The 12,977-nt window shown below is 52.2% G+C and overlaps 1 protein-coding gene across 1 annotated transcript; it reads left to right on the forward strand.

The window, feature by feature from the left end:
• Nucleotides 1-678: 678 nt before the first annotated feature.
• Nucleotides 679-11,859, forward strand: BPIFB6 (BPI fold containing family B member 6; the record flags this gene model as incomplete). The annotated part of the gene is made up of 15 exons (XM_084246660.1): nucleotides 679-778; nucleotides 2,148-2,232; nucleotides 3,237-3,341; nucleotides 3,768-3,917; nucleotides 4,061-4,121; nucleotides 4,570-4,630; nucleotides 5,328-5,419; nucleotides 6,200-6,376; nucleotides 7,087-7,140; nucleotides 7,477-7,650; nucleotides 8,403-8,470; nucleotides 9,898-9,943; nucleotides 10,726-10,789; nucleotides 11,175-11,251; nucleotides 11,827-11,859. The coding sequence occupies 15 exons, from the start codon at nucleotides 679-681 to the stop codon at nucleotides 11,857-11,859; spliced, it is 1,347 nt and encodes a 448-aa protein (XP_084102786.1).
• Between the last annotated feature and the right edge of the window lie 1,118 nt (nucleotides 11,860-12,977).

Consider the following 12,977-nt stretch of genomic DNA (forward strand, 5'->3'; position numbering starts at 1 on the left):
CAGGAGAATCTCAGATCCTGGTAAGTAAGGATGGGTTTCTGGGGGCCTGCAGTGGGATGGTGCTTTCCCAGGATCTTGAAGGGTTTGGAGTGAGAGGCCCACATTCTGTCTTCTCGGCACTAGCAGTGAGACCCCAAGGCGTGTGCTTCAGTATCCCTGGGGCTGAGGCGATGTCTCAAGGGGCCTTAAGTGGTTGTGAGTTGAGATTTCTGAGTCCATGAGGTAGTGAGGCTGAGCTGGGGGAGGAGGGGGTGCCTTTGGGAGTAGTGTCAGGGGGTGCAGCAGGGGCTCCCCCACCCCTAAACTGCAGCGGGAGCTCCCAGAGTCAGGAGCAGGTCAGAATCCCCTCTGCAGCCTTAGCATCACCAGGCACTGAGCCACACTTGAACTCCCGGAGACTGCAGCCGCACCGCCCACCATAACTCAGGCTGGTGTGAACACACTGTGCCTGTGAGGGTTAGGAGGGGCGCGACCTGCAGGGGAAGTGAACTCCAGGGCTCTCTGACTCCTCTGGAGAAGGCAGGAATGAGGTTTGCTGAACTAGCTGGGAGTACAAATGCTCCTGGCCCTTGAGATCCTCTGGGGTGGGGGCTTCTTCCCTGGAGCATGGGAGGGCCCCAGGGGAACAGGCGTCTGTGGGCTGCACACCCAATCCAGTCTTCTGGCACAGGTGGGGCCATGCTGTCAATCCTGTGTCTGGCACTGTGCAGCCTGCTGACTGGCACACGAGCTGACCCCGGAGCGCTGCTGCGGTTGGGCATGGACCTCATGAACCGCGGTGAGCTGGCAGGCCCAGGCCTGGGCCAGGGTTGAGGGTGCGACAGTGGGTGGGTGATAGGTAGTGACTGCTCATGTTGGCATAGCCTTGAACATTCAAAATAAATTTAAGAGCAAAATGCTATTATTATTCTTTCATTTTACAGTGGGAGGAAGCAGGCCTAGAGAAAATGGGGTTTTTTGCTAAGGTCCCCTCATAAGTTGGAGCCAGAGCTGGGGATTCCTTGGAGCGCCTCCTTGTCCCTGTGACAGGTTGGTGGGCACATGTGGCCTGTGGGGTCACAGACAGGAACGAAATCCCAGCTCTGCCAACAATTTGCTGTGTGACCTCGGGCAAGTCAATTATCTTCTCTGTGTTATTGTTTGCTCATCTGTAATTTAAAAATGTAAAAAACGTCAAATAAGGTGAATCTGCCTTACTTGGCGGAGCAAATGAAATATGAGACTAAAATCCCCTGGGGGAATCCTCTCACCCCCCCACCCCCCACACACCTCTGGTCTGTACTCCAGTTCTTGTATGCATAAAAAATTAATCTTTAAAAAAAAATCCCCTGGAGGTAATTTGGTAGAATTTATATTCTTCCTCCACCCCCAGTTCTGTGACTCTGGGGGAAGTGAAGTCACATCAGCATAAAGGGCTGATGACAGCTCTGACAGTTTATTATTTGTTCCCTCTCTGGGAATCAGCCTGTGACAAGAATGGAGGAATTGCTGGCAAGGGGTATTTGGAGCCCGGCCTCCTGGCCTGGGGAATTACCATCTGCTTTAGGCACAGAATTTGCATTTTAACACCTTCCCAGAAGCACTCCTTAATCAGATGGGCCACAGGATAAAGTCAACACTCTAGTTTGGGGCTCAAGGCCTGGGGATAGGCCCTCTGTAAACTGCTCCAGTTTCGTCCCTCTCCACCCTCCAGTCAAGCTGAATGCATCCTTCTGGCCTCACCAGGCACCTCCTTCCCCTCCGCCACCTTTGCCCTTGCTGTGTCCTCTGCTCCCAAGAGCCTTCTTTATCCCTATGCTTCCCGGTGAAAATGTCTATTTCTCCCACAAATACCAACTGATATGTCTCCCTTCTAGAAGGCTTGCAGCTCTTCCCTCCCTGGCCCAAACCCCTCATGTGGCTTCTCCAGCTGCCTGTGCATATCGTGGCTCTCGCTGCTATCACTGTCTTGACTAGTGACTCTGTCTCCCGTGAATCTGGAAGGTGCTGGGCCTCACTCACCTCTGGGTCACTGCATCACCCACCCCAGGTGGACACGCGACTGTGGGCACACAGCAGTGCCACTTGTAAGCGGCTCGGGCCTGGGATGCTGAGAGCCCAGGAGTGAGGCGCTGCTGAGTGTCTTTCCGGGCCTCCCCTCTTTCCAGAGGTCCAGAACGCCATGGATGAGAGCCATATCCTGGAGAAGATGGCGGCCGAGGCGGGCAAGAAGCCCATCAAGGGCATCACCGAGTGAGACGGGAGGGGATTAGGGAAGGTTAAGGCCAAGGGGGGTGAGCAATGCCACGCCAGAGCCTGAGGAGGCTGGAGCGGGCTGGGGTAGGGCGTGGCACCACTTCCCGCCTGCACCTGGCTTGCTGTGTGACCTAGGCAGTCCACAGGCCTGCCTGGGCCTCAGTCTCCCCAGTCATCCCCGGGACAATTCCTGTCCTGTTGTGAGTATGGTCCCACTGGGAGGAGGAAGTGGAGTTAAAGAGTCATAACTTCCCGCATGCAGCAGCAGCTCAGAAAATGTGTATGAACTTGATTGAAAAATCTTTAAACAGCAGGCCTGGGCAAAATCATCTCATGACAGGGGCAGGTCCTCTGGCAAGTGTCATGTGGCATTGATGGGAAGGGGCTGCTGGGTGACGGGCAGGGAAGGCTCTGGGCACTCTCTGGACTGAGCAGTAAATGGGGCCATGACAGGTGGTGATGTCCGCCCAGGGCTCAGACGAGCAGGTGGAAGTTGGCCTTTGTCATCCTAGATCTCAACTGATGGTTCTCAGCCAGGAGTGATCTTGCCTCCAAGGGACATCTGGCAAATGTTGAAGATATTTTTGGTTGCCTCAACATGCGGGGTGGGGAGGGGGGCACATCTAGGGCCATTAGAGTGTCGAGGCCAGGAACATTACTAACTCTCCTATAATGCACAGGGCAGCTCCCCCCAGCAAAGAATTATCTTTCCCCAAATGTCTACAGTACTGTTGAGAAACCCTAATCTAAGCAAAGCTTTTCATTTTGTCAGTGGGGAAACTGAGACCCCCAGAAAGGAAGGGAACAGCCCAAGGTCACACATCAAGCAGGTGTCCCAACCACACCTGGCGGCTGCTTTTCGTGCAGTTCTCATCCAGTCTCTTGCTTGAGTTGAAGGATGGCCCCACGAGACAGGCTTATCCCTGGAACAGGGGTGGTTGTGGAGTGGGTTGGGGCCTGGGTCTCAGTCCTCACTGTTGGCGATCTCTGCTGCCTTGCAGGGTGAAGGTGAAGGATGTGCTTGTGCCGGTGATCACTTTGAACCTAGTGCCCGGGGTGGGCATCTTCCAGTGTGTGTCCACAGGCATGACCATCACGGGCAAGAGGTGAGCTTGGCAGGGGTGGCAGAGGAGGAGAAGGCCTGCTTGTCTTACACGCACGTGTTGAGCGCCAGCTGTTATCCCTTGGGCACTGCGGTCTGAGATGATGCAGACTTGGTTCCCACCTTTTCTGGGAACAAAACTTGAGCACAGATGACCATAGACTGAGGGATAACCCTTGGCAGACGGAAGGGAGCTCAGGGGAGATGATCACAGCTGGGCAGGTTTTTGGAGGATGAGTAGGAATTTACCAAAGGAAGAGGGGAGAGGGAAGACCGGTTGTGTGACTTTCAGGTCTCATCCCCTTTTCTGTCCTGGGGGGTGACCCTCCCCTTCCCCACTCTCAGAGCTGCTGGGGTTGTAGACACAACAGGCAGGACAGTGGCCACAGTGGCAGAGATGCTCATGAGGCCTGGCTGCCCCCTCCTTCAGTTTAATAGGGGGAAACATGGAGATCATAGTTGTCTTGAACATCACAGCGACTGACCGGTTTCTGAAGGACGAGGAGACGGGGCTCCCCATGTTCAAGAGTGAAGGTTGTGAGGTCATTGTGTCCAGTGTGAAGACCAACCTGCCTAAAAAGTGAGGGGCTCTCTGGATGGGGAGGATGTCTGGGTCCACATTGCTACCCCACTTCCTGAGCACTATGCTTCCTTAACCATGTCCCTGCATGTCCCTACCTAACTTCCTGCCATTGATGCCCCTGTGCCATCTTCTGTGCCCAGCATGGTTAAAGTGGTCAGCAAGATCTTGGACAGCACCCTACACAAAGTTCTCCCTGGCATGGTGAGTGCTTGGACAAGCTTCTAACCCTTGACCTTGGGAATGCTCAGACCAGGGCTGACCAGTGCATTTATCTCATGTGCTGACCCTGGTAATAGGAGCTGAGGAGGATTCTGAGGTTGTGGCTCAATGGGAGAAATGCTGTGATCAGCTAGTGATGTCTGCTCTGGGTAGGGGAAGAGGATATGGCAGCCTGTGTTTCACAACTTGTCCACTCTGCCTTGATTATCAGGCCCTGGAGAAGATGTCCACATGGATTTTGTAGGTGGTGGTTGGGGGATCTCTTCTAGTCCAGTGTCTACCATTGATTTTCTATATGACACGTGGCCTCGGTTCCCCTGGTCCCTGTCCCGCCAGGGTTCTCGGGACTCCCCATGGAGTACCACTCAGATGTGAGAAGTAGTTCCTCCATGCCAGGGTCCCCTCAGCCCAGTGCCTTCTCTGCTTCCAGCTGTGTCCAGCCATTGACGCAGTCCTGGCTTACGTGAACAAGAAGTGGGCCAACCTGAACCGTGAGTGGAGCCCTTGTGCCTCGCTCCCGCTCAGGGACATCAGGATGGCCAGACTCTGGTGCCCACTCTGGCTAGAAGTGTCTGCTCTGGTCTGGCCTTGGGACTAGAGGCGGTCCGGCATCATGTGTCTGACAATCCCCCTATTATCCTGAGGTCTTGCGGGACTCTGGGGTCTTCACCCTTCAGCCCTCTTTCCAACATTCCATCTATCCCTCCCCAGACTCGAGGGACTGCAGCCAAGGGAGTAGTCATACTCCCTTGCACTCCGAGTATTCCCCACAGCGGTGACACCCGATTTTTGTTCTGCCAAAGGGATGTGCTATCTCCATCATCTTGGGGTCCACAGGACTCCCCTCCATGTGGGGGAGAGGAAAGGCCAGTGGCTTGGACTGAAGAAAATGTGGTTCATGTCCTCAGCAGTGTGGTCTGAGCCCGGGTCTGGTGTCTGAATAGTGGTGACAACCCTGTCCCTGCCAGTGTGTGTGAACTGAGCCGTGACAACCCCCGGTGACCTGTCAAGTTCTGCGCTGGGGGTGGGAGTGTGACGTTCAGGTCAGGCAGCACGGCCTTCATCCTGTGTGCAATTACTGAAGCTCACTTGCCTAGGCCAGGCTCAGGGGGCATCTGGTTGGTGTTGACTTCTCTGGGCAGCCCCCCCAGCCTGGCACCTCTTTGATGGAAACTCCTCTTTGCACAGTCCCCATGCCTGTGGGCCAGATGGGCACTGTCAAATATGCCCTGACGTCCATCCCGACCCCCATGACCAGCTACATCCAAGTGGACTTCAGTGTAAGTGCCGGGGGGTGTGGGGGCTGCACTCTCAGCACACCGGCCTGGGCATGTGGGCTGCTCCTGCCAGCGCAGGTGGCTGGACTATGGAGGCGTGGGGCTGCGGAGGATGGGAGGACCACCCAGGTCTGGCTGACCTGGGCCCCCATGACTGAGTTCCCTGACACTGAGGCCCCGCTCTCTTTCTGCTGTCAGCACGAACCCTGAATCCTGAACTGATTTCCAGGACTGCCGATTCTACACTCACCTCCGCCCAAGGCTGTCTGCTCTGTGGCGTGCTCACCCAGCTGCACCCTGCCATAGCACAGAGGGGACATTGAGGCCCAGTGGGGAGGCAGGGCTTGGCCAGGGTCCCACTGTGAGATGGTAGCAGAGTTGGGTCCTTACCAAAGCCCCCAGGTGACTAGGTGAGATGCCGCCTCCAATAATGGGAAGAAAAATCCCCAAAAGTCATCAGCTGTGAAGTCTCCTCCCAGGGTGGGTCTCCCAGGCCCCCATCTTGCTTACTTCCTTCTGCGAGTAAAAGAGAAATCACACTCTGCAGACACGAGGGTCAGGTTAACGGAGGTTACGGATGCGATCCTGGGGAGAAGTGCCAGTGGCTGGTGACGGCCTCATCCTCAGGCCTCACTCTGGGAGGGCTGGGCTGCCGTGGCTGGCACTCGATCTAATGACTTGCTGACTTGGGGCTGGTTTGGGCACCAAGGACTGAGACTCCCCTGACCACCGTCATGGCTGATGGGTTCATGGTCAAGGCTGAGTCTCTTGGTTGTCCCTCAGCCTGAGGTACAGCAGAAGAAGGGCAACGTCATTAAGCTTGCCGATTCAGGGGAGGCCCTCGAGTTCCCTGAGATGTATGCTGAAGGCTCCTCACAGCTGCTGCTCTCAGCTGCCTTCCTCACAGCAGAGCTTGCCCTTCTGCAGACGTCTTTTGATGTGAATATTAAGAAAACGAAGGTGAGCACTCCAGTGTGCCCCTCCCACCTGCCTCTGCTTCCTGTAGTGACAGTCCCTGTCTGGCGTGCTCATTCTGCGGATTATCCTGGGATAAACATGAGAACTGTGAGATGCCAGCGCTGGTTTGGGTTTCTTTCATCAGTTCACCTACCCCAATCTCTCCTCGTAACCACCATCTATCCACCCACCCACCCACCCACCCATCCATCCATCCATCCATCCATCCATCCATCCATCCACCCATCCATCCATCCATCCATCCATCCATCCATCCATCCATCCATCCACCCATCCACCCATCCATTCATCCATCCATCCATCCATCCATCCATCCATCCATCCATCCATCCATCCATCCATCTATCCATCCATCCATCTTCCACCCACTCATCTGTTTATACATATTCCTCATCTTTTTATCCATCCATGGATTCAGCTACACAAACCACTTTCATCCATTGCATCTATCCATTTTTCCATCTATCTGCCTCCTTTTTCATCCAGCAACACTGTCTCAGTATTTTACCTTGTGCTAAGTGCGAAGGGCATTGGAACATCATAGTCCGGGTTCCCAAGGAGCTTATTATATACTTAATCACAGAGCAGTGAGTGTTTTAATGAAGGGATACCTTATTGAATCAGATGAAATGTTTTTAGGATGGGCCAGGGAAGGCCTTTAAGTAATCCTAACCTTGACTTTCATTTTGTAGATTGGGAAGTTGCGCTCACTAACCACTGCGACATTGGCCAACTTTATCCCTGAAGTGAGTAGCCCAATGACCCATGCTCACTGTGCCCTGCGCTGCCCTGCTCTGCAGTTGAAGGGATGAGGGCCTTGGGAGCAACTTTTCAATGGCTCATCTCCTTTCCTGTGTGGAATCTTCCATATGCCTCCAAAAAGTACTCTGACCTTTTGTCCAGTATAGAAATAGCCTAGTTGTCTGCTTTGTTCCTCTTATTTCTTGTTAGATGTGTCCCAGCCTTTGCATGTTGTCCTTCCTGTGTCCGAGGTAGAATCACCTAATTCATGACAGACTCCTGGTTTCACTGAAGCTACCGGTTTGAGGGGGTGGCCCTGAGGGGTTTCCTGGTTTCCGTAGGTGTCTGAGACCTATCCCAAGCCAAAGCCCTTGGTGACGAAGATCAAGATAAACAAGCCCCCCAAGGTCACTATGAAGAAAGGCAAGAGCCTGATGCACTTCCATGGCACCCTGGAGATGTTTGCTGCTAAGCGGCGGGGCAAGGCACCTACATCCCTTTTTCTTCTGGAACTTGTAAGTAAATCTTTTCTGCATGTAAGTCCAGCATTGTGGGTAGTCAAGGCTGGAAGGTGGGACTGTAACTGATAGATAAGTATGAACGGAAGAGTTCTTAGTTAAACACAATTGTGTGATTCTAACTTCCTAGACACTGTCAGCTGATGCCCGAAACTTGGTTCAGCTGCTGAAACTTTGCAAGGCTAGAAAGAGCAAGAAATTGCTGATCAGTAGTTTAGTCCTCCTTTCTTTCTCTTCCGTCCTTTCTCCCCACCCCTTTCTCTTCACTGCCCACTCCTACCACAACATTCATTAGTATTTGTAAGGGCAGCAATGGGGCTATCCAGGGAGAGACCCTGATTCCAGTTTGAGGAAATCTCAGAGGACTTCCCAGTGGAGGTGATACCTGAGCTATATGTCAAAGGTCAAGTAGTTCAGAGAAGAGGTTGATATTGGGAAGGCTGGTGATGGGGGGCACTTCAGACAAAGGTCTCACACAGGTTGTGCAAAAACCTGGAACAATAAGGTGGTGTAGGGATCGACAAACATGCCAGTTATTTGGGGGATGCAATTCTGAACCAGGTAAGGGATGGGGGGAATGAGCCTGGGCTGGGGCCAAGGGGACATTGATGGTTTTAATTTCTGAAAGTGAGATGGGCAGAGAGGAGGTGCCCTGCTTTGTTTGAAGTTGTGCTGGGAAGGCGGTGAAGCCTCTGGTTTTTTCAGCTATAATGGGTAACCCACTATCTTCTTGCTTCTCCACACATCAGCACTTCAACCTGAAAATCCAATTCTCAGTGAGTAAGAACCGGCTGCAGATGACAACTTCTATGAACAGGTAAGAATCTGCTGCCCAAGTTGGCATCCCTGTGCCACTGCATGGGCATTTCCAACACCTCTGGGGCTTCCTGCTCCAAGGCCTCCCTCGGATCCATCCAGCATGGATTGTACTGCCAGGCTGCTCTGGTCACTATGCCAGCTCTAGAAACTTCAACGGCTTCCCATGACCTGCATAATCTTTTCCCAGATCATGCCTGGCCCTCAGGTCCTTCTCAGATTCTCCTGCTGCTGCCCCCACATTTCCACTAGGCTTGTGCACAAGCCCAATGGGCCACGTCCTCTTTTCCAGTAATACCCTTTTGCCCATGCTGTCCAAATGCCACCTCCCAGTCAGTGTTCACCTCAATACCACCTCCTCCAGGAAGCCTTCCCTTATACTAATAGCAGCCAGCATTTCTAGAGCTTTGTCTACATGTGAGGCACCGGATACATGCATTATATTTATTATTCCATGCCAACACCCCAGTTTTGCATTCAGTAAGTAGCTCATTAATTTTTGTGTTTGCCTCATCTTTGACCTGTCTTGTATTTAGGTCAGGATTATTTCAATTGCAAGAGAAAATTCCAAACATAACTGATTTAGGCTCAAAGGGAATCTTTTGTCTCATTTAATTGAAAAGTACTTTCAGACATGACTCAGACTAGGTGGGCAGCGTTCTTAAGAATTTGTCTGCTTCTTCCCTTCGTCTGTGTAGTCCACTTTGCTGACTAAATTCTCAGGTGCCTTCTTCCAGAGGTGGACTCTAACAAGACAGGCCTCTTGTCTAATAGTTCTAGCAAAATTAACAAGGCTGCTTCCTATTGATCTAGCATGGGTCCCATGGATCCCATGACTACCCAAGCTAAGCGGTGACCTGGAGAGTTGGAATGCTCTGATTGGCCAGGCCAAGGTCATGTGCACACCCTGGGGGCTCTGGGGACAGTCCCACCTGAATGCCTTGGAATGAGAATGTAAAATGGGGGGCAGGTAGTCTTTATTGGAATAGAGAGCAGATGTTGGGAAGACAGATGATCGTACGGCTGCTCCAGTGCCAGTGTGTTTTAGTGCCTGCTGGAGACTGTACGGGGAGGGGGCAGGTCTCAATTCTGTTTCTTGCAAGGATCTGGGGCTAATGAGTTGGGCTACAAATCTCTGCATCTGTAGCTTTGTGCAGGAGTCAGAGACATGGTTGGGGGCCCCAAATGGAAGAATCTGGACCCATGAATGGATATACAGGAAAGTCCAATGTTTGAAATGTGGGGGACAGAATGGGTGAGCACCTCATCATAGGGAACATGTAAGCAGAGAATTAGGAACGCCTGTTCTGAAGGCTGTAGTGGGGACTTCTGCATCAGGGAGAGGCTGGGAGTATTTGGGATCCCTTTTCTCTAGGGCCAGAGACTCTGACTGCCCCTCCCCCCCTCCTGTTTTCCTCTCCTGCACAGCTTACGGACCCTGTCCCGGGAGTCCTCATCCATTGGTGCCTTCAGTGTAAGTGTCCCAGGTGCTTCTGCCCGGTCTGGCTTGTGGATAAGACTAGGCCTATTCTCCCTTGGATTGTAGGGAAGGTCCTGAAGTTGAGGCAGAATGAATAAAGAAGGTCACTGTGGGCTCTTGACTTGCTGGGTGACCTTAGGAAAGTCCTTTTAGACTGTGAGTCCCCGTTATATTTTCTGGATAGATCCTACCTATCTCCCTGGATTGGTTTTGAAAGCATTGGCATACATAGTGGCAGTCCTAGTTGGCTTAGTTGACCCAGTTGTTGTTTTCATTAGTTTTTGTAGTGTCAGGACCTAACCTGAAACCTGACCCAGCAGGTGCTAAATAAGTAAATAGAAACAGCAGCAGCAATAACAACAGCACTCACTGAACACTTATTCTGTGTTATAAGTTTGACTCAAACTCATCGAATCTTCGTGGAAGAGTAAGTGGTGTTATATTTTACTTCCACAACTGGGGAGCTGGAGGTGCAGAGAAGTTGTGAATAGATGACCAAAGCTGAATTTTCTGCAGGAGCAGTAGTGACCATGGCCACCCTGTGTCTCCTGAACTCCTCTGTGTCTGCACCATGCCCAGGCCCACGTGTCACCTGCAGGGTCTAGCAGAGGGGAAGGGCATCAGCCTCTGTCTTCAGAGTCAGGTTCAACACTTATGCTAGCTGGGCAAATTATTTGATGGCCCTGGACTTAGTTGAAGAGGGTGCTGAAAAGTTCTGTTGAATTGTCTGGAATGATGGGATGTGGGCATTTTCTCTCTTTCTCTCCCACCTCCAGGAGGAGGAATTGAGCGACTTCATCACTGATTTCCTCCGAGAAGCCTATGTCCCAGTCGTCAATGGTGAGGGCGCCAACAGGCTTTGAACTTGCTGGTGCCAAAAAGTACCTTAAGCAGGAAGGGATACTGCCTGGGTGATCTCAACATTCCTTCACTGACCCCAGGTGGGGGAGGCTAAAGAAAGGGGATGGTCATTGCTGAACCTGTGAGGAAACGCAGTCATCACAGACAAAGGCCCTTTCCGCATTTGGACTGACTTTTGACCCCACACCATCTAGCCCCAGAGCTGGGCTGTAAACGCCTGGTGCTGAGGCTTAAGCTCGCTGTGCCCTGCAGCTGGCAGACATCATGAATCAGTCACTGCATCATTTCCCTCTACTCTCCTCCAGGCTGCTGCTCCTGAATTGCAGAGCAGCAAATCTGAAATGATTTTTACTGTATCTCTCAGATGTGCTCCGAGTCGGGCTCCCCCTTCCGGATTTCCTGAACATGAATTACAATCTAGCAGAGCTGGACATAATAGAGGTGAGGAAAGAAACTGGGGGAGGCCCTATCAGTCAATTGTTTCCGCCTATGAGAGGGGAGCAAAGCCTACCTCTCTCAGGCTCGAGGGGACAGGGCTGAGGGCAGCCGCCATCAGTTTAATGTTCCTCTCCTGGGGGAAGCTCGAACTCAGCTACGTTCTTTCTCTGCCACCTCTGGCAAATGGCTTCACCATTCTCTATGCCTCTATTTTTCTTTTTCTTTTTTTTTTTTAAATGAGGACGATAGAGTGGATAGCCTTCAGTGTTGTGATGATTCACTGGGATAATTCACCTAAGGCATACAGAAAGTACTCAATAAATATTAGCTTTACATTGTATGCCAAGCATTACACAAAGCATTATACACTTTTCTTATTCATCCCCTCTACTCTGGGAGGTGTGTTTGTCCCCATTTGATCACTGAGAAAATTGAGGCTCAGAAAGGTGAAGTGTCCCAAGGTGAGTCTCGTTCATCCTTCGTTCTTGAGCTCCACGCTGGCTTCCATCTCTGGCCACCCTGCTGTGGGTCCCCATAATTCCTCCCTCCAGCCCACCTGGCCCTTTACCTCCTCCCAGAATGCCCTGGTGCTGGACTTGAAGCTAGACTGACCGGGAGACGGGATTCACCTGCCAGCTGCCCGCACACCAGCAACGGGCTGCACTCCATGGAGGAGCCCCTGATTTGAGTCGGTGGACCAGGCCCCCTGCCACCGGTGGCTGCTTCCTTTGGCAGGGAGGAAGTGGGTCAGGTCTGGGCTGGGCCTTGCCAATAAACAGGAAAAAAGGCCCTTAAAAACATCTGATGCTTTGACCTCTTTATTTGTAGCAAATCAACATGAGGTTTTCTTTGGTGGGTTTCGAGGTCTAGGACCAGCTTGGGTCCTAAGGGAAGCTGGTGACAGCCTGGTGACAATTTGAGTCTATGCTGAGAACCTGCTGAATGCCATGCCTGGGAGCCTTACCTGTACCATCTCACTTAATCCATGCCATACCTTGGCGGGGCGGGGTGGGGGTAGTCTTTGCCATTCCACTTCACACATGAGGAAATTGGAGCATAGAGAGATCAACTCCCTTGCCCAGGGTCATACAGTTTAGGGAGGTGCAAAGCTCCTTCCATCCCACCTTAGCTGCAGGCTCTCAAATCTTGGCAACTTGAGAATCCTCCAGTTCATTCATAAGGAGCCTGTAGAACACCAGTGTGCTCCCAGGGTTCCCCGCACACCACAAGTTATACACCCTGCAGTGGCTGAGGGAGGTAAGGACAGTCCCCATATCATAGATGACGAGACTGAGGCTCAGAGACGTAAATGACTGGCCCCCAGTACTGACAGGGAGCAGCCTGATTGCAAGTGAGGCTCTGGGGTCAACCTGCCTGGGTTCAAATCCTAACTGTTCTTCCCTGCTGTGTGCCTTGGACAAGTGACTCACCTCTCTCTCTGCGCCCTGGTTTCTGTAGGGAGCACGTAAACTGTAAACGTCACGGTGGTTTGCTTCCCCGCTCGTGACAGTTTCCTCACTTGTAAAGTGGGGACAAGGACAGAACCAAGCTCAGGAGGGTTGTTGTGAGGATTCAATGAATAAATCAAGGAAAGTATGTAGCATGCATTCAGTGCTCAGTGATGACAGCCCCAGGGGAGCAGCTGGGTTTTGTCATATCTGCCCCATCACCCCTCCTGGGAGCGACACTAACACCATTCTTTAAATTGACTCCTTTTAGAAATAAATGT

Source organism: Talpa europaea (genome assembly GCF_964194135.1).
Source record: "Talpa europaea genome assembly, chromosome: 11".
NCBI classification, from domain to species: Eukaryota; Metazoa; Chordata; class Mammalia; order Eulipotyphla; family Talpidae; genus Talpa; species Talpa europaea.